General features: G+C 38.6%; 1 protein-coding gene across 2 annotated transcripts in view; it reads right to left on the bottom strand.

Annotated features, from left to right (window-relative positions):
• Positions 1-24,309, bottom strand: part of PDS5A (PDS5 cohesin associated factor A) — a 68,738-nt gene that overhangs the window by 11,039 nt on the left and 33,390 nt on the right. For both annotated transcript variants that reach the window (XM_060778428.2, XM_060778429.2), the window contains exons 19-30: positions 22,669-22,829; positions 20,253-20,376; positions 19,526-19,684; positions 19,276-19,344; positions 14,631-14,767; positions 11,220-11,343; positions 9,506-9,710; positions 9,116-9,230; positions 5,944-6,076; positions 4,199-4,318; positions 3,391-3,453; positions 1,950-2,095 (exon numbers count right to left, since the gene is read on the bottom strand). In XM_060778428.2, coding sequence (XP_060634411.2) covers positions 1,950-2,095; positions 3,391-3,453; positions 4,199-4,318; positions 5,944-6,076; positions 9,116-9,230; positions 9,506-9,710; positions 11,220-11,343; positions 14,631-14,767; positions 19,276-19,344; positions 19,526-19,684; positions 20,253-20,376; positions 22,669-22,829 — 1,556 coding nt within the window. The remainder of the gene's footprint in view (positions 1-1,949; positions 2,096-3,390; positions 3,454-4,198; positions 4,319-5,943; positions 6,077-9,115; positions 9,231-9,505; positions 9,711-11,219; positions 11,344-14,630; positions 14,768-19,275; positions 19,345-19,525; positions 19,685-20,252; positions 20,377-22,668; positions 22,830-24,309) is intronic.

Raw genomic sequence — 24,309 nt, 5'->3', positions numbered from 1 at the left:
TGGCCCAGTTTACCTGTCTGAACGGATTCTCCGCCATGAACCATCAAGGTTGTTAAGATCTTCTGGAGGGGCCCTGCTCTCGGTCCCACCATTTTCGCAATCACGCCTGGTGGGGACGAGGGACAGGGCCTTCTCGGTGGTGGCCCCCCGGCTCTGGAACTCTCTCCCATTGGAGATTAGAACTGCCCCTTCCCTCCTGACCTTTAGAAAGTTGGTGAAAACCTGGCTTTGGAATCTGGCATTTGATGAGTGAGGCAATGGCTTTTGACCACATGGACGGATGGGGATGAATAGTGATTTTTATGCTAATGACTGTACTTTATATAATTATATGATAGTACTTTAATGTGTTTATATTAGTGTATTATTGATGTGGTGTTTTTAAATCATTGTGTATGAACCCCTTGTTGTAAACCAGCCTGAGTCCCTCGTTGGAGGTGAGAAAAAGTTCTAAATAAATAAAATAAATAAATTCTCCACCTCCTCACAAGGAGGCGGCATTTTGGGGGCTGAGGAGGGGGTTGGAAGAGGAGTGCAAGAGGGGCAAGCGCATGTGCGCAAGGCAGCAGCGGGAGTGTGCGCATGAGGTGGTTCAAGCATCCCCCTCATAAAATGCCTCACTGGTTGGAACCTTTTCCTCCTCGTGCACATAGTGCCCCCAGCCAAAAGCTGCCCAGCCAGGTTCGCATCAACAGCGCTTGAGTGGAGGCAGCGCAACCTCACTGGTTGGAACCAACAAGATGGTTGATGAACGGGACAACCTCAGCGGTGCCCCGCACACATGCTCCTGCTGCTACTGCCGCCTCACACACTCGCTGTTGATGCTGAGCTGGCTAGGCAGCTTTTGCCCGGGGAGCACTTCCTGTGCAAGGAGGGCAAAAGCGGTGGGGCAGCCAGGCCTCTCTCCAGCCACAGGGGAAAGGCATTGCAGGGTCTGCCCCTCCATGTGCAGGAAGGGCTTAGAAGGCGCTGAGGGAGCTTCTCTTAAACAAGACTCAAAATCACTCAGGCCATGTATATCATCATCATCATCATCCCACCTTTCTTCTCTTAAACAAGACTTAAAGAATATTTAGGCTGGGTTGTTGTAGGTTTTTTCAGGCTATATGGCCATGTTCTAGAGGCATTCTCTCCTGACGTTTCACCTGCATCTGTGGCAAGCATCCTCAGAGGTTTTGGTCTGTTGGAACTAGGAGAATTGGGTTTATATATATCTGTGGATTGACCAAGGTGGGACAAAGAACTCTTGTCTGTTGGAGCTAGGTGTGAATGTTTCAACTAACCACCTCGATTAGCATTTCATGGCCTGGCAGTTTTTTGGTGTGGCTTGTTAGTGTCTGAGGGAATCTTTTTTTTTTTTTTTTGGAGAGGTGATTAACTGTCCCTGATTGTTTCCTCTCTGTTGTTTTGTATTTAGGTTCTTCAGCACCATTCGACTGTCAATTCTGCCAAAGTTGACCACAGAATTGCACTGGAGGACCTAGAGAATCCTAACGAGAACATTTTAAATCAAATCTATAAATAATCAAATCCACATAAGTCAATCCCCAAATGCAGAGGGCCAAATGTAATCTGGACTTCTGAAATCAAATTCTCATAGCACACTGGACATACCAAAGATTAACTACAAACTTCTAACAACAATTTCCCATATAATTATGGGAAACATAGTACAGTTGCATACTGAGACGCAAGGACATTTCTGGTGATCCCTGGTTATGCAAGTGCAGTCCATTTAAGGACACTGCCAAAGCAGTATATAAATACTGCAAATAAATAAATAAATAAATAAGTGCAGCCCCACCTCCCCAGTTGCTGAGTGGTTACAGGAGTGCACCCAGATGATGTCCCACTGTCATCACCATCAATGTAGGTACAGTAGCAGAGAGTTATACTCTACCACCATAGCTACGAGATCTGTCATTATCTGTTACTGAAAAATAGTGTACCTTGATTTGTTTCCTGCAGGAGAGCTCAGCTCTGAATTTACACTATTATTGCTTCCAGTTTCGGATCCTGTGCTCCGGATATATGGCCTCCTTCCAGTTGCAGATAAAGGCTTATTTACCGCACCCAATACACCAGTTGGTTTAGGCTAAAATGTACAAAAGTAGGCTGGGTTACATCTGAAATGCATCCACACATGTAATTAAAAGTTTAACAAATGTATTTACAACTCTACTGTATATTAGCTAAAGTAATACAATTTTTTTCGTGTCAGGAACGACTTGAGGAACTGCAAGTCGCTTCTGGTGTGAGAGAATTGGCCGTCTGCAAGGACGTTGCCCAGGGGACGCCCAGATGATTTGATGCTTTTATTATCCTTGTGGGAGGCTTTTCTCATGTCCCCACATGAGGAGCTGGAGCTGATAGAGGGAGCTCATCCGCCTCTTCCCAGATTTGAACCTGAGACCTGTCGGTCTTCAGTCCTGCCAGCACAGGGGTTTAACCCACTGCGCCGCCGGGGGCCCCTAGTAATACAATGGTTGTAGTATTTAAACAGGGAAATTCCTGGGCATTTGGAACAGTTTTATATAAAACAAATGCAAGGTAATCCCACGGCTCTATTACAAAACCTTCTAAGATCAGAGAAGTTTAAAGATGATTTAAGTCAGGCTGTTCAACTCATTTTCATTGAGGGCCACATCAATCTTAGGGTTGCCTTCAAATGGCCATTGAATCCACGGATACAGAGGGCCACTTATAGTTTTATTTTTACATAATGGTTGATGTTTTTTAGTGTAACCCAATTTGGATCCCCAAATGTTACTGAATGACAACTCCCATCACTTTTGATTATCTGACATGTGGATTGGCGATAATGGGAATTGCAGCCCAACATAACTTGTGGCTCTGAGGTTGAAAAAAGGTTAAAGGGCATTCTAAAGTCAGACATCATATCCACAAGCCTATAATCAAATCCCACTATCCCGACTAAACAGAACTGCAGTCTTCCAGATGTTAGTGTATTACAACTTCCATCAGTCTAGTCATAATGCCTAATGAGGATGAATGCAGGAATTGTAGTCCAGCATTATGAAGGTTGCATAAAACAACATGGTAGGCTGGATTTGGCCTGCGGGACTTGAGTCTGACACATGTAATTTAAGTTCATATCATCCCAGGAGTATTTCCCCTTATAATCAATTGCACTCCGTTGTGCTCTCAGGTTAAGGTACGGCTGTAGAAAATGAAACATGTACTCCCTCCAACATAGGTTTCCTTAAGGCGGACCTAAGCAAAAAGGTTTATTCAGAAGCAAAGCACAGTAATGTCAATTGGATTTACTCTCAAGTCATTGTGATCTGCATTGCCGTTTCATTCTGTGCATTGGTAGTAACTGGGTTGATTGACAATACTGTGATCAATACTTGTGACTATAAATAGTACCTTTCCTGTTAAAAGTAGAACTCTTGTCTCCTCTGAAATATAGTTCTTGTCATTGCAAAAATCCTTCAAGGAAAAGAAAAAAGAACTTTATATTGTTTGTTTTTATGTTAATATTTTCAAGATATAGTATGTGATTTAATGGATGTTTAACAGCAGCTGCTCACGTTGCAAAAGCAAAACTGCTTCTGTAATGCTATAATTTCAGAAGCAGTTTGTAATAAGACAAATAAGCTATTTCAATAACAAAACTGAAAATTCCACAGAATCAATGGAAAACTTTTAACTAGATGTAGAATTTTATTTTCTAGCAATAAGGCAGAATATCAACTGTGCATAAATGTAAGTTTATAAAGACTAAAGTTTCAGCATGTTATTACTAGTCTGTACTGCCAAATTACTGATACCATATAGTTTTGTTTTTCATTTGCCTTAATATTTAAAAAAAAACCACATAGCTACTGCAAATGGTTATTCAAGAATAATAATAATAATAATAATAATAATAATAATAATAATTGTTATGTATTACCCGCCTCTTCTTTCAGCTTGAGGCAGGGCAGAATATAGTAAAACAGATATTAAATTACATATTAAAACATTGTTGAAATGCATTCTATAAAAGCATATATTAAAACATACAGCTATTAAAATACATAAGACAAAAGTCAAAACACTTTTTCCCCTGGAAAACAGGATCATATTATGATAACTATTTAAATATATAATTTAATTTCTATAAACCAGAGGAATGCGAACTGTTCTCTTGCCACATGCAAAACTACATCTAAGCAGACAATCTCAATGTTACCTTCTCAGGTTGTGTAAAAAATCTGGTTGGTAGTGCGGGATCCTTTGGGGATTCTGCATTACATAAAGCGCTTTTGCTGTTGATCACACACAGGGCCACATCACACACAGTATAGAGTTTCTGAAGAGAATAATAACAATAATTAAGTTTGATGTGTTGGAGAAGGCTTTTGTGGTTATAATCAATGGGTTGCTGTGAGTTTTCTGAGCTGTGTGGCCATGTTTCAGAAGTATTCTCTCCTGACTTTTTGCCCACATCTACAGCAGGCATCCTCAGAGGTTGAGAGGTCTGTTTGAAACTAGGCAAGTGGGGTTTATATATGTGTGGAATATCCAGGGTGGAAGAAAGAACTCTTGTCTATTTGATGCAAGTGTGACTGTTGCAAATGGCCACCTTGATTAGCATTTAATGGCCTTGCAGCTTCAAAGTCTGGCTGGTCGCTGCCTGGTGATTCTTTGTTTGGAGGTGTTAGCTGGCCCTGAATGATTCTTGTCTGGAATTCCCCAGTCTTGTTCTTTATTTACTGAATATAAAAGGCACTGCAGACTAATTCAACCTGATGAACCAACCTGGACACATATTATTTGAGAACACAGAAATGCTGGACCACTCTATCAACTACCATGTCAAACTACACAGAGAAGCCACTGAAATCCACAAGCATGTGGACAATTTAAACAGAAAGGAGGAAATGATGAAAATGAACAAAATCTGGCTACCAGTATTTTAAAAAAACTTTAAAATTAGGACAGTAAATAAAGAGCAAAACTAAAACAACAACAACAAAACAAAAACAAAAACCAGGGGAATTTTAGACAAGAATCAATTAGGGCTACCCACAGGTGGCAACCAGACAGGCTTTGAAGCTGCAAGGCCATTAAATGCTAATCAAGGTGGCCAATTGCAACATTCACACTTGCCTGAAGCAAACAAGTGTTTTTTTCTCCCACCCTGAAGTTCTTTCTCCCACCTTCCCACAGATATATGCGTAAACTTCACTTGCCTAGTTTCTAACAGACCTCACAACCTCTGAGGATGCCTACTATCAATGTGGGCGAAACGTTAGGAAAGAATGCTTCTGGAACATGGCCATGCAGCTCGGAAAACTCACATCAACTCAATAATTACATTCAAAATTAATTTGCAATCTTCAGTTAGCTTGTTTCCCATAGCAATCTGCAAGGAAAACACACCTTTTAAAAAGAACACACTCCAGACAACTATAATTTGAACTATTCCGGTCCATGATTGTTCAATCTTCAAGCGTCAGAAGACTGAGTGACACAGCTACCTCTGTAGAAAATGCTAGTAACAATTCTAGTTACTAGCTTCACTTTCTCTGAAATCCACATTCCCAATTTACCTTGGCTTCAAAACTATTACACTCTGGAAGGCTAATTTTGTGCTTAATTATAATTCTGTGTTGTTGTAGGTTTTTTCGGGCTATATAGCCATGTTCCAGAGGCATTCTCTCCTGACGTTTCGCCTGCATCTATGGCAAACATTGCCAGAGATAGTGAGGATGCTTGCCATAGATGCAGGCGAAACATCAGGAGAGAATGCCTCTAGAACATGGCCATATAGCCCGGAAAAAAACCTACGACAACACAGTGATTCCGGCCATGAAAGCCTCCAATAATTATAATTCTCCCTGGAAAGAAATGGGAGATTTTGGCTTAGTGCATCTTCTAACACATTCTGTTCAGTAAGTGACTTTAAAACTCTTCTCTGTCCATGTCCCTTACTTCATTTGCCTTTGGCTCATCTGGTGACTGTGCATCTCTTGTAAGTTTGATACTTTCTGTCATTTTTTTCATGAAGGCATGACTGTTGTTTTCATTCTTTGTCATTAAGACTTCTAACATGAACCAGAGGCACCTGATAAAATACAAAAATAGGTAAATACTATGAAACCCATGACAATCAGAAATCCCACAGATTCTATGATGTAAAGAACTAGAAAGTTGATTTTTTTTCAAGTTAAAGTGAAGGGAAGAGATGAGAAACTACTGGAAACAAATTTTAGAGCAGAAAGAAGGAGGGCTTACGTGCAGAAGAAGTTGCTGAATTTGAGAAATATGGCTTGGAGGTTAGAGGAACCAGAAAGCAGTAAAATGGAATCCGAACATTTTAATCATATATCCAAAACAAAATACAAAGGCCAAAATAATCACTTTTCCCTTAAGTCATGAGGGCCTGAAATGGTCTAGAGCAGGGGTCCTCAAACTATGGTCCGGGGGCCGGATACGACCCTCCAAGGTCATTTACCCCGCCCTCGCTCAGGGTCAACCTAAGTCTGAAATGACTTGAAAGCACACAACAACAACCCTATCTCATCATCCAAAAGCAGGCCCACACTTCTCATTGAAATATTAATAAGTTTATATTTGTTAAAATTGTTTTTCATTTTAATTATTGTATTGTTTTAAGTGGTTTTTGAACTAAAATAAGATATGTGCAGTGTGCATAGGAATTCATTCATTTTTTTTCAAATTATAATCCGGCCCTCCAACACTTTGAGGGATTGTGACCTGGCCCTGTGTTTAAAAGGTTTGAGGACCCTTGTTCTAGAGCTACTTCAGCAAACAATAGTAAAATTCTGCTGAAGGGGAGAGGAGAATACAGAAAATGATCAGGCCTAGCAGGTGTGTTAGTGCCATTAGGTCGACTGTTTTGGTTCTCTAGAGAACAGGATAGTTCCCGCCTCACTTTTGGGGAGTTTTTGTAGGAAAAAGGGGGAGAAAGGGGAAAGAAGTACAATCAAGAGGAAGAAGAGAATTGGGGGAGGCAAGGGGAAAGAATGGGAGGAGGAGCCAGGTTTTCAACAGAAACACTTTACTTAAAACACAGGATCTTAAAAATTCATGAATAAGAACCACCAAACCAAATGTTCCTCAACCATTCTTAGAACTGTTCTGTTTACAATCAAGAAATTAAATGTGTGATTACACTATGTAACACAATTTTTGTTCTTGGGATATAAATATCAATTCCTAATTGGTTCTATAATAAAAACATGGGAAACGTTTATTAAACTGCAAACACTTTGTTTTTGCAGGACATCCTGCAAATAAATATCTGATAGAGTCTCAACCAATTCACCATAGTTTGTGGCAGCCACAAAAACCAAGTTTCTGGAGTAAAACAAATACCATATATACTCGAGTATAAGCCGAGATACCTAATTTTACCACAAAAAACTGGGAAAACATATTGACTCGAGTATAAGCCGAGGGTGGGAAATGCAGCCACTACAGGTAAATTTCAAAATAAAAATAGATACTAATAAAATTACATTAACTGAGGCATCAGGAGGTGAAATGTTTTTTAATATTTACATAAAACTGTAATTTGAGATAAGATTGCCCAACTCTGATTAAATCATTACATATCTTCAATGTAAATGTACTTACGTATCCTTCCAACAATAATAAAGAGAGTAAAATAATAAATATAATAATAATAATAATAAAGTAAAATAATGGAAATGCAGTAATAACAGTAATAATAGAGTAGAATAATAAATGTAATAATAGAGTAAAATAATAAATATAATAATAATAATAAAGTAAAATAATGGAAATGCAATAATATCAGTAATAATAGAGTAGAACAATTATTATTAATTATTATTAACTTTATTTATACCCCGCAAAATCTCCCAAAGGACTTGATGCAGCTTACAAAGGCCAAGGCCGCCAACAATAAATGTAATAAATATAATAATAGAGTAAAATAATAAATGTAATAATAATCATAAATAGTGTAAAATAATAAATGTAATAATAATAATAATAATATGGAAAAATATTGTAAATGTAATAATAGAGTAAAATAATACATGAAATAAAAATAATACTAATAACAGAGTAAAAAGTTAAATAACCTTGACTCGAGTATAAGCCGAGGGGAACATTTGCAGCCTAAAAAAGGGGCTGAAAAACTAGGCTTGTACTCGAGTATATATAGTACTTTCAAAGTAAGTACTACACAATTAAACAGGAAATAATGCTTTCAAACATGGAACTTAAATTTTTTCAAATTTTGTTACATAGTCTTATTGTTATGATTTGTATTTTGCTTTTTCTTTATAAAAAAAAGACTCAGAATGGCTTATGGCAAAACCAAAACCAAATCCATTTTAAAACCTACAAATATACAAACATTTAAACAGAATTAAATATTAATTGTATTAAAAATAAAGTTATAAGCAATTCAATATCTATTCATAGCTAAAACAGGAGCACCCCCTGACTTGATTTTAAAAACCTCTTTCTCTAAAAGCCTGCTTCAATAAAAAGGTTTTAGCTTGCCGCCGTAAGGACAGCAGGGAGGAGGCCATTCTGGCTTCCCTAGGCAGCAAGTTCCAGAGCCAAGGGGTAGCCACTGAAAAGGCCCGCTCTCTTGTTCCCACCTACAGAGCCTGAGATGGAGGTGGGATTGAGAGAAGGGCCCCTCCTGAAGATGTCAGGGCCCAGGCAAGTTTGTACAAGGAGAAGCAGTCAGCCAAATATCATGGACCTGAGCTGTATATGGCTTTAAAGGTCATAAACAGCACTTTGAATTGTGTCCGGAAACAAAACTGGCAGCCAGTGGAGCTGCTACAACAACGGGTTATATGTTAGAATCTCTAATTTATGTATTTATTTATTTACAGCATTTATATACCGCCTTTCTCACCCCTGGGGGAACTCAAAGCGGTTTACACACAAATGGCAAAATTCAATGCCTTGCAATTGGGCACCTAACATGATGCCAATACATAACAGTTACAATAAAAACCACAATTAACATAAATCATAAATTAAACAATACATCAACAGCATTAAAACAATAAAACAGTCTCTAAGCATATCACACCAGAGGCACATGTTTATATTCACATTTGTTCAAGCACCTAATAAAAATGACACATACTCTTTGATATCACGGAGTTGATCAACATCTTGAGGTTTTGTAAAATCCGGATCATGAGCCAGCAAGTGAATCATGTATGGTACCACATATTCAGGCAGCAGGGATAACAGTTTTTCTGGAATAACAGTATATAAAAAGCTGCATAAGCAAGCAACATTATACATGGACACAGTAAAATATCACAGAGTTATTTTTTTTGATATCACGCCAGCAGGAAATCTATGTATTATCTATTTTGCAAGAAAAGTAGATGTTAATTCAGTGTTTTGAAGTACTAAATTTAGATCTGGCATCTAAAATCATGAATATTATTGCTTCCTTCTTATAGATGAACAATTTGGAAAAAAAGTATCACATGCAATCATTTTCATTAAAGCTGAATCTACTAACCATTGGCCATAGGGTTCTGCTTAATGTACTCCCGCCGTATGCTTATATTTTTAAGCAAACACTGTCTTGCGTGGGCTCTCCTTTCTTTTACAGGATCTTTGGCACACAGTGCAAATATTGCCATGTACTCCAATGGGAGCAATAATTTTACTAGTGCCTTGTGTAGCTTCTGAGCAAATATCTGTCTCACCTGGTAACATTCGTCCTGCAAGAGGAAAAGAATATGATGAATGCAGCTATGTCTATAAAAAAAAGTAATACTCTTCAAAAATAAATCCACATATAATTCTGTGAGATTTTAAAATGCCACATATACTCAGGTATAAGTCTAGAAAACTTAGTCAAAAATCAACCCCATAAACCTGGATCGACTTAAAAAAGGGTCAATGTGAGTACTGTACTTTCACTCTTATCAAAAGGGAGCCATCTTCTTCTCTGAGAAGAATGGTGAAGGACAAGAGTTTAGTCTATCCTAAGAGAACCTAAAAGAAGCAATGATTTCCTCAACTCTCTCTCTGCTATGGCATCCCTGCTTGACTTTTAGAATACCTCCTGCGGCAGTACTGGTCCTTTCCCCTCCCTGCACAATGACTTATTCACAGGTCATATCAAAATTGACAATGTCAGCCTCCAAATTTGCCCTCGATTTACCATATATACTCGAGTATAAACAGAGTTTTTCAGCTCTGTTTTAAGACTGAACCCACCCACCCTACGGCTTATACTCGAGACAAAGTTATTTATCATTTTATTTATTATTATTATTACATTTACATTATTTTACTCTATTATTATTTTTATTACATGTATTATTTTACTCTATTATTGTGACATTTATTATTTTACTCATTTTTATTATTATTTTTTCACTCTATTATATTTCCATTACTTTACTCTGTTATTATTACTACTATCATTATTACATTTAGTATTTTACCTTATTATTACTGGAAGGATACGTAAGCAAACACTGAAGAAGCTTAGAATAATGGTTTAATAAGAGTTGGACAATTTTACCTTAAATTATAGTTTTATGTAAACATTCAAAAACATTTAACCTACTGATGCCTCAATTAATGTAATTTTACTGGTATCTATTTTTCTTTTGAAATGTATCAGTAGCTGCTGCATTTCCCACTCTCGGCTTTATACTCAAGTCAATATGGGTTCCCAGTTTGTTGAGGTAAAATTAGGTGCCTCAGCTTATATTTTCAAGTCGGCTTATATCTGAGTATATACGGTATATATGAGGTAGACATACATGAATATATAAGGTAAAGGTTTTCCCCTGACATGAAGTCCAGTCGTGTCTGACTTTGTGGTGTGCTGCTCATCTCTATTTCTAAGCCAAAGAGCTGGCGTTGTCCATAGACACCTCCAAGGTCATGTGGCTGGCATGACTGCATGGAGCGCCGTTACCTTCCCGCTGGAGCAGTACCTATTGATCTACTCACATTTGCATGTTTTCGAACTGCTAGGTTGGCAGAAGCTGGGGCTGACAGCGGGAGCTCACACTGCTCCCCGGAATCGAACCTGCGACCTTTTGGTCAACAAGCTCAGCAGCTCAGTGCTTTAACCCACTGCGCTACTAGGGGCTCCTACATGAATATATATGGTATGTTTGAATAAGGCACAATTATGTGCCAGGAACACAAGTTTTCCCACTGAGAATGTGCCCTTCTGATTTGTCAAAACATTCTAAACATTTACTTACATTAATTACCAGTGCACAGAGTTGGAACTGCTCTGGGGTTATAATTTCATGGTAACAAGGTTCTTGTGCAAGTTTCATTATGGCACCACCAGCAGCCAGTCGCAGACGGGACATGTCAGATTTACTGCATACAAAAGAAAAAAAAAACATCCTTTCTTTCAGAAACCTTAACTATCTGAAGGTGCATAAGCAGTATGGAAAATCAAATTATGTTCAAAGTAAAAAATGCATGACTTTTGTATGTGGCAACAGTAAAAGGTTTCTGAATGTCACCTAATGCCTGTTTTAGACATTTACAAGAATCTGTTGTGCACCGTTTACAGTGGACTCTACAGAAGGTACTTGAGATTTTCCCTCTTCTTGACTGTCACTCGGTAAACAACCATGTAAATATTTGAGCTGGGTTGCTCTTCTGATATCATCAATAACATATAAGGCAATCTTTGGGAAATTTCCAAGTCACCTATTGTTTTTGAATTAAGGAGACTGCTGCCCGTGGGAGTTTTCCCTTTGTTTTTCTTCTTTCAATCAGGTTTTTATTTTTTGACAAAGTAGACAATCACACCTCTTGGTACTTTCTTGTGATCCACTTTTCTATTAATGATCCCAAAAACTCTGTCAACCTGTTTCTCAAGTTCAGTCTCCTTTATACCCAAATCTTCTGTTAAAGCAGGGGTCCTCAAACTTTTTAAGCAGAGGGCCAGGCCACAGTCCCTCAAACCATTGGAGGGCCGGGCTATAATTTGAAACAACATGAATGAATTCCTATGCACACTGCACATATCTTATTTATAGTGCAAAAACACTTAAAAACAATACAATAATCAAAATGAAGAACAATTTTAACAAATATAAACCTATTAGTATTTCAATGGGAAGTTTGGGCCTCCTTTGGCTGATAAGATAGGATTGTTGTTGTTGTTATGTGCTTTCAAGTTGTTTCAGACTTTGATTGACCCTGAGCAAGGGCCGGATAAATGACCTTGGAGGATATCTGGCCCCCAGGCCTTAGTTTGAGGGCCTCTGTGTTAAACCCTCCATCATCATTCTCCTTATGCCTTTTTGTGATTCTTCCTTCAAACCTTGAATTTTGATACAATACTCTCTCTTTAATATCTTGTAATGTTAATAAATTCAAGTTTCTTTCCCTATCAAAGACCTTTCCATCATCTGCAGCTTTTATTTTGCTTTCAAGAGAATCTGCTCTTTTCTCTAACATGTCAAGTTGTTCCACTGCAGATTTCACTTCTGCTGCCAATTGAGTCAATGACAGTTTAACCTCTCGCAATTCGATTTTCAGTTCATTCTTCAAAGTGTCCTGAGAAAATAAAATGGCATCTTGGTCTGATTTCAGTTCTCTTTTTATCCCTTGACATTCCTCCCAAATATGTTATAAAAGATCCGTTTAAATTTGCTGAAATACTCTTTTGCTCCTGTTGTCATTATTGCCAATATTCTCTCCAAAAAGGAGGCAAAATACCTTGATATTTTTTAAAATTCATATAGCTATTCAGCCACTTCTATCAAACAGATTTAGTCAGCAGTAAGTTGTCAATTTTAGTCTTCTGTGCCTGTTTATTTGTTTTTGGCTACCCACAAGTGCACAGTGTTATTATCCACAGATGTTCTCAAGGTCAGGCAAACAAGTTTTCACTGAAGGAAATGTTTTCCAGTTATTACTACCAAATGTTCAACAAATTTATTTCAGACATTTGTATCCCGTCCTATCTCAACCTCTGCAGAGGGACTCAGGGCGCCTAACAAACCGGCACCCCATGGTGCCCACAACCAAAACATAAAATTACCATTTAAATAACAATATAGCAATAAAACAGTATAAAACAGTATAAAGACAATCAAACAGTCAAAAGTAGCCAGTTTAAGTCATCATCCAAGGAGCTGACAGTCAGTTCCACAAAAGCCATCAGGTCAACCTAATCTACAAAGGCCTGATCCCATAGCCAGGATTTCACTTGTTTCCGAAAGGTCAAGAGGGATATAGCAGATCTAATTTCACTTGGGAGTTCCACAGCTTTGGGCCACCACAGAAAAGGCCCCGTGTAAGACAGTACAAGCCCCAGATTTCAGATTTCAATCCTTATGGTCTTGTTTATCTCTTAATCCAATAGTATTAATATTGTATTATTCTTATTATATATCATCCAGTATTTAATGTTCAGTGTCTTTTGATAAGAGGTTAAATGTCTTCCATATCACTGTATGTATGGTGCCATGAACATGCACCTCTCCCAACAAACAAAATGGTACTCTAAACAGCAAAAGGGAAGGCTATGTGATAAGTCCTATTACACTTGATATACTAATAAAGGCTTCCTGTTTCATTTGACCAAGGATTAACTTCAAAGTACTTGCAAAATAACACTTTCTGGTAAGTAACAAAATAGTTTAATAGGCGAATCAACTCCACTGTGTTAATACGAGTGTACTTCTAAAAATTTCCACTTTTAAAAACCTTTATTTTAAAAACAAATTACACTACCTTTCCATACATTTTATGATGCATTTTTCTCTTTTTAATGCCATCAGTAAAAAATGTTTTCAGTTGGACACATAGCCACAGATGCACTGCGGCTTTCACATTATCATCACATGAAAATCTTCTTCCTCTTAAAGCTTTTTTGAGGGTGCTAAATGCAGACTATAAAATGGGTGTTCCATAACCTCCTACTTCAATTGTCCGAGGTTTGCCAATGGGCTGCAGCGTGGGTGTGGGCATTGTCATGCAACAACACAATTCCCTTTGGCAGATTTCTTCTTTTAGGGTGGATTGCGGGTTTTAATTATCTTTGAAGCATGTCACAATACATTACACTTGTGACAATTGTTCCATGTTTTGAGAATAGACTCCTGAGAGCTCCAGAAGATGAGAGAACTTTATCCCCATGCTGAGCACACATGCGGAGATGCCTTTGTGCTCCCAAAACAACTTCTGCCCACAAAAAGCATATGACAGAATGGTGTTCCTCTTTGGTTCAATTTATGAGTTTTGCAGCCCTCTTTACCATAGTGTGGCAACTCTTACATTAAACCACAAGGTCAGTTATCTTGCCAGACAGATTAGTCACATGACATTTTCAGACACAACCAATTACTCCTCCTCCTGCCTTCACCATTTCCAACAAAAAATATAGAAGTGCAGAAACCTTTTGAAGAGACTGTATATTTAGCAATTTGGCATTCTTAATGACAGATGGGAAGAAAGTGAATTTGTTTTTTAAAAAGTGATTCAGGGCTGCAAAAACAGTGTTTGCATCAGCATGATGCCTGTAGACCAGTTTCCTCAGCTAGAACAGAACTATCCAGACTATTTGAAAGATGTTCCTCTTGTACTAGGGCACAAAGAAAAATACTCCCAGATCAAACACAAAATAATTTTCAAAAGCCTCTTACCTGATTCTCTTCTGTTCTGTCAAGTCTCCTTCACTGACCAACATTGCTGATAATAACCGAAGTGTGGAATTTGCAGATTTTGACTGGTTGTTTTTCATACCAAAGAGCCAACGTACTAGAAGTTTAATTGCTTGAACCTATTAAGATAAAAAGCATGAAGGTTTCACTTTACTCTGTTTTTTAAATCCTTTATTCTGATTTGTCGTCAATCTACACTTTGGGCTTCACACCCAATATATATGATCCTGTACTATTGTTTTCCATTTCTGGCCGAATGGCTCAAATTTAGATAATATTTTAACTTTAATTTTTTAGTGATATTTTAGCAATTACATTTTAGCAATTAAAACCCAAATTATACAATTGTTATTAATATTGCTACTATATGTATTTACACCATAGATCAAGACCCAATGTAACTATAGTTATATGTGTACCGATTCTATGAAGCTATTGTATACATACAAAGGATTGAGAGATTCTGAATCAAGTTCCTAATTTCGGATCTGGCAAAAAGTATTCATGTGCATCTTTCTTACATTATGCAAAAATTGAATTGGAGAAAAAAATGAAGAATTTCATTTTATACTTATCAAAATATTAATGTAAACTTGCAGGATTAGCTATCTCATATATTCACAGAATACATGCAAAGACAAACATAAAAATTATGAATCGTTTGTTTAGATATGTCTGTCAGAGTTCAATATTTCTTTTGATTTTAAAGCCTTAAATTTTTTTTACAGGCAATTTTTAAAAACAAAGTAATTGAAACAAGAGCTTCTTAAATACATTTGTTAGCTTAGGATGTAAAGCTTTTTCTCATCCCTGTCTTCTGGAGCTATATTTGTATTTTATGGTTTTGTACACATAAGCAAAATTGTATCCACTGCTAGTTTATGTTGCATGTTTGAATCATTTTGTTGTTCACTATTCCTATATTTCAGCATTGCAATAAATAAAAAGGTTTATTTTGGGGTTTTATTCATTATATATATTTCTTTTTTGCATTATTTTTGATTGAGAGTGACTTTCATTTAGGGAGTGAAAAGAAGCATTTGGGTGTCAGAGGAATCTCTCCTAAAAACCAATTAAATGTTTATTCATGTGGGAACAGGGAAACCCTTCTGGTTTACAACTATTCTATGTTCTACTCCCCCACCAATTTTTGTTTAATGAATACAATATGTTTTACTCCTGGATTAATATATTGCACTATGTTACATGATTTTTGTTCATGGGTTAAAAATGTCATTTCCTAATTGATTCTATCAAGTTCTTGGTGGTATGGGGATACCAAATCACCTTGTCTCTCTCCTGAGGAATCTGTATAAGGACCAAGTAGCAACAATAAGAACTGGCCATGGAACAACAGACTGGTTCAAGATTGGGAAAGGTGTACGGCAGGGTAGTATACTCGCACCCAACCTATTCAACTTGTATGCAGAACACATCATGCCATGTGCAGGGCTTGATGAATGCAAGGCTGGGGTAAACACTGATGAAAGAAACATTAACAACCTTAGATATGCACATGATACAACTTTGATGGCCGAAAGCAAGGAGGAGCTGAGGAGCCTTCTAATCAAGGTGAAAGAAGTAAGCGCAAAAGTTGGGTTGCAGTTAAACATAAAAAAATCAAGATTATGGTAACCGATTTGATTGATAACTGGCAAATATAGGGAGAAAACGTGGAGGCCGTGACAGACTTTATATTTCTAGGTGCAAAGATTACTGCACCAGGAAATCAGAAGATGTTTATTTCTTGGGAGGAGAGTGTAGTAGAGTCTACCTTTAAGACGACAAGGCTGAAGCCTGCATGACAGTAGCTGTCATCTTGGAAGGCAGGCAGAGCAGGAGGAGGAGTCAAGCCGACTCCTGATTGGGTCTAGCAATTAGGGGAGGAGTAGGTTGAGAGAGGGAAAATAGGCTGTCAGCTCTTGACAGAGAGAGAGAGAAGTGTCTTGAGATCAGACAAGGAAGGTTGTGATTTTAAGATAGGAAGCTACAGTAGGGATCTGACAGGGAAAGAAAGTTTTAAGTGAGCCTTTAGAATAGGGAATAAGCAGCAGACAAGGGCCAAGGTTACTGTTTTGATAGGATCAGTAACAGAAAAACTTGTCTGATTATACTGAGTAAAAGTATAAGAGAGCTTATTAGCCCTGTGGGAGAGACAGATAGGGATCTGTTCTCAAGTGTTACTGTTTCGAAAGATAGAGCAGTGTGTTTAAGGGATCTCACAGTTTATAAATGCTTTAATGTCAGTGGAACTACTTGCTTAAGTAACTAAGTCTCTCCAGCTGAATTACGCTTCTGTACCCCTCATGCTATGAGGTGATATTTGTTCCAAGTTCAATAAACTCTTTCTTAGTTCACTGTTAACTGGTGTATGCCTCAGTCTATCCATTTCCTCAGAACTCACTCTGTCAAACCATTTCAAAGTCCAGTCAGCCAGTGAAGAAGCCATAGAAGAACAAGGGCAAACACACCTTACCTATAACACATTCACACCTTTGGTTCCTCAGGCCAATAATTCTGAGGTGGTGGCAGCTAATACTACCAGCAACATCGGTCATTTATAATATTTTATTCTCCCTTGCCTTGAGGGGCAGAGGTGGGATTGATTGTTTGTCCACCCTGCCCAGACAGCCTCAAATTTCGTTATATTGGTGGCAGCGGTGGGATTCTTTGTTCCCCCCTGCCCAGATATCCTCAAATTTCGTTATATTGGTGGCAGCGGTGGGATTCTTTGTTCCCCCCTGCCCAGATATCCTTAAATTTCACCATAGAGAGAAATGTCCAATCTCGATAAAATAGTGAAGAGTAGAGACATCACACTGGCAACGATGATCCGCCTAGTCAAAGCAATGGTATTCCCCATAGTCACCTACGGATGTGAGAGCTGGACCACAGGGAAGGCTGAGCGAAGGAAGATAGATGCTTTTGAACTGTGGTGTTGGAGGAAACTTCTGAGACTGCCAGAAGATCCAACCTGCCAGAAGATCCAACCAGTCCATACTTCAGGAAATAAAGCCCGACTGCTCATTGGAGGGAAGGATAGTAGAGGCAAAGTTGAAGTACTTTGGTCACATCATGAGAAAAAATGAAAGCTTAGAGAAGACAGTTATGCTGGGGTAAATGGAAGGAAAAAGCAAGAGGGGCTGACCAAGGCAAGATGGATGGATGGCATCCTTGAAGTGACTGGATTGATCCTGAAGGAGCTGCGGGCGGTGACGGCCGACAGGGCGCTCTGGCGTGAGATGGTCCATGAGGTCCTGAAGAGTCGGAAGCGACTGAACGAATTAACAACAAAAATTGATTCTATCATAAAAACATGGAAAACGTTTATTAAACTGCAAAAACTTTGTTTCGTCCATCTCCGTGGACACCATGTTGCCGTGGCATAGCTCCAGAGCCTATCTGTTCTGCACATAACATGGCCTGCAAAGCGATGTTTGAGTTGGGTAATGTAACATAGAGAATCTATCACTTTTGATATTTTTTTAACATCCTTATTGTGCATTCCGGGTTCTCTGTGCTCGGAAAGACATCCCAATGAGCTGTCTTTTGAGGGAGGCATGCATTTCTCCGAGTCAGCCTTCATCATTGTCCATGTCTCTGCATCATAGCAGAGGGCCGGCAGTACAGTCATGTCAAACAATTGAGCTCGCAAAGATGTACTTCCGATTGAGTCCGCAGAGGCTTTAATGGAATTGTAAGCAGCCCATCCTGCCTTCCTGCGACTGTTCAACTCCGGCTTCAGTTCATTCCTTGATGTTTACAGCCTTCCAAGGTAGACATATTCTTCTACAATTTTGAGGTTGACATCATCTACTGCCACTGCAGCACCATCTGCTAGGTTGTTTCGGAGTATCTTTGTCTTTTGTGTGTTCATCTTTAATCCAATTGACCGACTTCTGCTACAAAGCTCACTAAGCATGCTTCTGAAGCTGAATGCATAATTAGAACCATGTTGTTGGTGAAGCACAAGTGATTAAGCCTACGCCCATCAATGAGTATACCTTTGTCAGATCAATTGCAGTCTATTACACTTTCCAGAGCAGAAAAAAAGGTTAGGTGAGATGGGATCACCATACAGTACACCTTTTCTACAGGTATAAAAACTTCTCGTTCCAAAGGCATTAATGTTGTTGTACATCCCTTATAGCATGCTTGGATGATGCTGATGCACTCCTTGCTCCCCTCAGACTGTTCCATGTACACTCGGGTTCCACACTGTCAGATGCCTTCTAGTAGTTGACAAAAGTGAGGACAAGTGGCATCTGGTATTTGTGGGCAGCTTCCAGTATTCTATTAACAGTCAGGATGTGATCGATGGTGGATAATGAGCAACGGAATCCAGCTTGTTCAAACAAAAATAGCTAAATGTATCATATCTTCTGGCAACTGGATGGAATTAATCCAATCTTTATCACACCTTAATGTTTCATCCAGTTATATGTAGAAACAAAAACACTGCACCCATTCAAATTTTCTAATTGAAATGAACAAAAGAAAGGATGATCTGGGCCAAGTGTGGAGGAATGCAGAGAATTGGGGCATGATCCAAATTATTTCATTGTATTTGCAATAATTTTGCATATAATAATTTTGCATATGACCTCAAGGGAAAATATTAATTTACCTTTGCTAGAACTTCTGGAGAAACCTCTTCATCTGGTGACCACAACTTTCCATTCTTCTCACCTGTAGACTGCAAAGATTTTTACAAGATTTTTTACAGAACAGTTCAAAGAGAAAGACACAAATATGTTATTTAGAAGAGAATTTGAATACACTTTTACTTCTTCCCATAGACTCATATCAGTTATTTGTATAGCAGTTTTTCATTTGCATCATATGGCCTTGTTTAATCATATCATATTCAAACTTACCCTGTCATTCATCAGGAGATCTTTTACAATAAAATTTGCAACTACAGATTTCATTGGTGATGCAAACTGATCTGGTGCCAACATAGAAATATGACCCAAAGAAACTAGTGGAGTTATAAGCTGCTCTGGAACATCAGCATTCAAACTTCTACTCAGAGGCTGAAAAAAGGAAACAAAGATATTCTTGATTTTGAATAAAGAGGCATTACTTCCCAAACTATGTACTGGCATTTAGCAACATTTCTATGAGAAGTATAGGTCTCGTTATTTTAAATGCAATATACTCTAATGAACTAACTGCTTTGTACTATCAACAAGTAACATCACAAAACAGTATATGGATTTCAGTTCTTGCTTAGGTTTAGAGTGGCTCTTACTGATCCTCCCTGTGGAGGGGGGGGGGGGGGGGAGAAACACATTAGGATAGCATGGCTAGATTTCTGCTAATGTCTTCATTTTAGATGCAATTGTGAGGGCTAATATCACCACTCCAGAGTGCTCTTTCTAGCCATGTAGAAGTTAGAAACTCTGAGAGATATTTATATAGGGAAAAAGTGCACCTTAGTATTGAAGAAATATAGTATTTCATTCTTATACTGCCCTTTTGTGAAATGTAATATATTACTACACATTTATAAACTCAGGGATTGTGTTGTGAAAAACACAATCATTCCCACAATGCCTAATCATTATTACTCCAATATTTAAGTAATTAAGGCCAACTTACCTCAAAGATTTGTGCAAGCTGAACTTCTTTATTCGAAAATATGGCGTGTATACAATGGACAGCTTGTTTTGCTTGGTGAGGCGTTCCTCTCTTTGCTTTTTGATGCAAGATTGGGATTAGAGTTCTGCACAGATGGAACACACACATACACAAATTAATCCCAAATAATATTTTTGAAATCCTTCCGTGAAGTCAGTCCAACCTCTTCAGATATGCCAGGATCACATCATATGAAACTATAAAATTTAACTGGCAGCAAAAATTATTGTGCGGAAAAGTAATATATATATATATATACACATATATGTCAACCTCATGAATACTACAATCCCTACTTTGTATCCATTTTTTTCTTTGAAAAAAGGGAGGTGCAAAGAAAAAACGAAGAAAAAGTGGTGGTTGTGTCTGGGACTTTCCCTTTTTTATTTCCAAAGAGGCAGGCACAATTCCTCTTATTTCCGAGGAGGAGATAGAGTGTCTATTTTTTTCAAATAGACATACAAAGGGAGCTGGCTGGGTTTGGGGCTTTTTCTTTCTTACTTCTGAGGAGGCAGGAGGGAGAAGGGAAAGCCCCAGACCCAGCCAGCTAATGCACATGAAGAAAAGAAAAATACCAATTTGGGGGGGGGGGGGGGGGAAGAGGGGTGTAACTATTATGCCGTGGCGACTATTTTGCAGTGAATTAGAGTAAGTTGAATACAGATTTGGAGGCCAAAATTATGGTTTTTGATATGATCCGTAAGTAAGTCCAGGGTCATTTTGCAGAAAGGGGAAAGCGCCAGCACCACCTCAGTCAGATACAAAGGGATTAAAAAAGGCATTTTGCCACTTTACTCAGTAATGGGGATAGTTCCTTGTCTGACAAAATTAAGCTGCAGTGTTGACTCTTATAAAAAAGGGAAACTTCAAGAAGCATGGATTCCCTCTACTTTATTGATGCTCCTTTGAGGGAAGCACCAAAGCGTAACTACCACCATTTTCCTGCCAAGGCATTTCAAAAGGCCAGAAGTGATGCTGTAGAGGAGAGAGAAGTAGTACCTGTACCATTACTACTACTACTAGCAGCAGCAATAATGGTAACAATAGATATTACAACAACAATAATAAAACATTTTATTTTTTCCTCACTTCTCCTCACAGCTCAAGGTGGGTAAGGGCAGGGCGGATAATGTGTCCATAAGGTTTTCCCAAGCTATATTAAACTCTTGCCTTTCACCTCTACTTAGAGAAGGAAATGGTTCCCTTTTTAAGAGTTAAGGTACTGTCGCAACTCAGGATAGATTCACCTTCCTCAGAACAACACCACACACCAGGGCTGTAGGTTTTGTAGTTTATTGAAGAAAGGTAAAATCAAAACATAGAAATAAGGTTGCTGAAGTTCAAAAGTTAAAACAGGAACTTAAATGCAAGGCAAAGCTTCCAAAGTCCAAAAGCAAATAACATGAATATAATCCACAAGCATTGGTCAAACCAGAATCTATGGCATCATGATAAATCCCCAGGAACGAAGATCCAAAAACCAAGTCCCAAAGAGCTAACAGCTTTCCCCTGAAAGCCGAGGAGATTTCAAGGAAGTCCACAAGGTGTGAGTAAAGATACTCTGACAAAGAGTTGCCTTCAAACAGATCATTAAATGTGTTTTGCTAGCATGAAAGCATTATGTTTCTCCCAAAGTTCCCGCTTGTTTGCAAGCCGGGTGCTTCGGCGTAACCTTAATTGCAAACGGTCCTCCCTACACAGATCCTCATTACTTTCAAGGCCGGAGCCCTCATTATCTTGTGCCTGGGAATCGATAGGCCCTGAGTTCACAGAAGGACCAGTCGACCCCTCCACCTGCAGGTATGAATCCAAATCATGACTGTCTTCCAAAACAACATTCCTTTCCCTGGGAAATTGAGGTGCTTCGAAATCAACACTGTCTGTCTCAACAACAGGGACATATGCAGAAATCTGTAACCCATCCTCCTCCTCGTCCTGAGGAAACTCAGGCTCAGAAAGCCCATGCTCAGGCTGAGCCACAACAGGTACAGTACTTATTTACACTGATCCATGGATAGGCTGACCCAGGTCATAAATCTCATTCTCAACTCCCACAAACTCCAAATTAGTATGATGGTTAGGATGACAGCCAATTGTTTTATGAATTCTTAATACATTTATTAATGTCAAGTGTCATCATATGAACTTTGCCAAATTTTATCTTGAAATCCCACTTCAGTGAAATTTTCCATCATCAGCCCATCGGGCCAGCGATGCCCAACATATTTTTTAAAAATAAGCTAGAAGATTTGTATGTGGAGCCACTCCAATCATCCCAGCATAATCACGAAGATGCAATAATGGACAGTGATCTGCTGAAATACTAAAGCAAATGACATATCCCCAACATTTTTGATATGGGAAGGATTGCACTCACGATCTTATCTGAGGGAGATCAGTTTCTATTTTGTGACCGGTATTTCTGAATATCTGAATGGCTGCCTCTGCTACCTTATCATCTTCCATCCTGAGGCACTGCAGGAGAGATTCATATGTCTCTGCAGAGTGGAACGAGGTAGGATGCGTGAAAGACAGAACCTATGGATACATATCAAAACCAAAAGCCATTTTAATGAAAGCATTATGAATAACTGCTTAGAGGTAGTTTCTAAATCTACACAGAACACATTTCCCATACAGAAACCACAGAAATTCAATACATGGTGGCATATTTCCTTTTTGCAATCCTAAGCAATCCCTATCCTTTGTTTAATGGAAAACTATTGTGAAAATTACATATTATAACAGAACATGCACAATTATTTTGATTTACAAATGGCATTTCTACAAATGTATTCAAAGCTATTTTAAGGTAAAGAATTACAAAACTAGTTTCATGAGCTTTGGTTTTTCTAGAGCTGTACTACACGTAAACAACTCCAGAGACTAAGGAAGTGTTTGAATTTTTTTTAAAAAAATAATGTAAATTTGCATGCATTAAAATGCAAATACATACATTATTAGCAAGAATGGGAATTTTTAAAAAAAACAGCGTAAAAATTAATGATTCCCCAAGATAATAATAATAATAATAATAATAATAATCTTTATTTGTACCCCGCTACCATCTCCCCAAGGGACTCGGTGCGGCTTACATGAGGCCAAGCCCACAGTACATCAAACAAAACATCAATAAACACAACATCAATAAACAATCAATAAAATACAAATAATATAAATGACAAACAAAAAACAATCAATAGTGACATAAACAATTTTTAAAATGTAATAGATTAAAATTGAAAATATGCTGATGTGAACAAGGTAAAATATAACTAGGATAGGATTTTTCAGAGAGAAATGAGGGAGCACAGTCCATCCTTAGTCAGTATTAAACTGCATTGTGAGGACATATTGCTGAGAGTTCTCCTTATTCTGGGAAGGCACACTGGAACAACCACGTTTTCAGGCTCCTACTAAAAACTGCCAATGTTGGGGCATGTCTAATCTCCCTGGGAAGTGAGTTCCAGAGTCAGGGGGCCACCACCGAGAAGGCCCTCTCCCTCGTCCCCACCAATCACGCCTGTGAAGGGGGTGGGAGCGTGAGCAGGGCCTCTCCAGATGATCGAAGAGATCTTGTGGGTTCGTACACGGAAATGTGGTCGCACAGGTAGGCGGGTCCCAAACCGTTCAGGGCTTTGTAGGTAAGAACCTGCACCTTGAATTGGGACCAGAAAATGAACGGTAGCCAGTGGAGCTCCCTAAACAGGAGGGTTGACTGCTCCCTGCAAGGAGCACCGGTTAGTAACCAGGCTGCCACCCGTTGTACCAATTGAAATTTCAGAGCCGTTTTCAAGGGCAGCCCCATGTAGAGTGGATTACAGTAATCCAATCTGGAGGTGACTAAGGCATGGACCACCCTGGCCAGATCCGACTTCATGAGATATGGTTGCAGCTGGCCAGGGTGGTCCATGCCTTAGTCATTCAAGATTCAAGACAAAGAGGAGAACTGGGACTGACAGATTGAAAGATACACATCATGGTTTACCAGTAAGTTTGGCTGAATGAATGGCTAAAG

Source organism: Anolis sagrei, chromosome 5 (assembly GCF_037176765.1).
Source record: "Anolis sagrei isolate rAnoSag1 chromosome 5, rAnoSag1.mat, whole genome shotgun sequence".
NCBI lineage: Eukaryota > Metazoa > Chordata > Lepidosauria > Squamata > Dactyloidae > Anolis > Anolis sagrei.
Note: the sequence above shows the minus strand (reverse complement) of the source record. Positions and strands in the feature narration are given on the sequence as shown.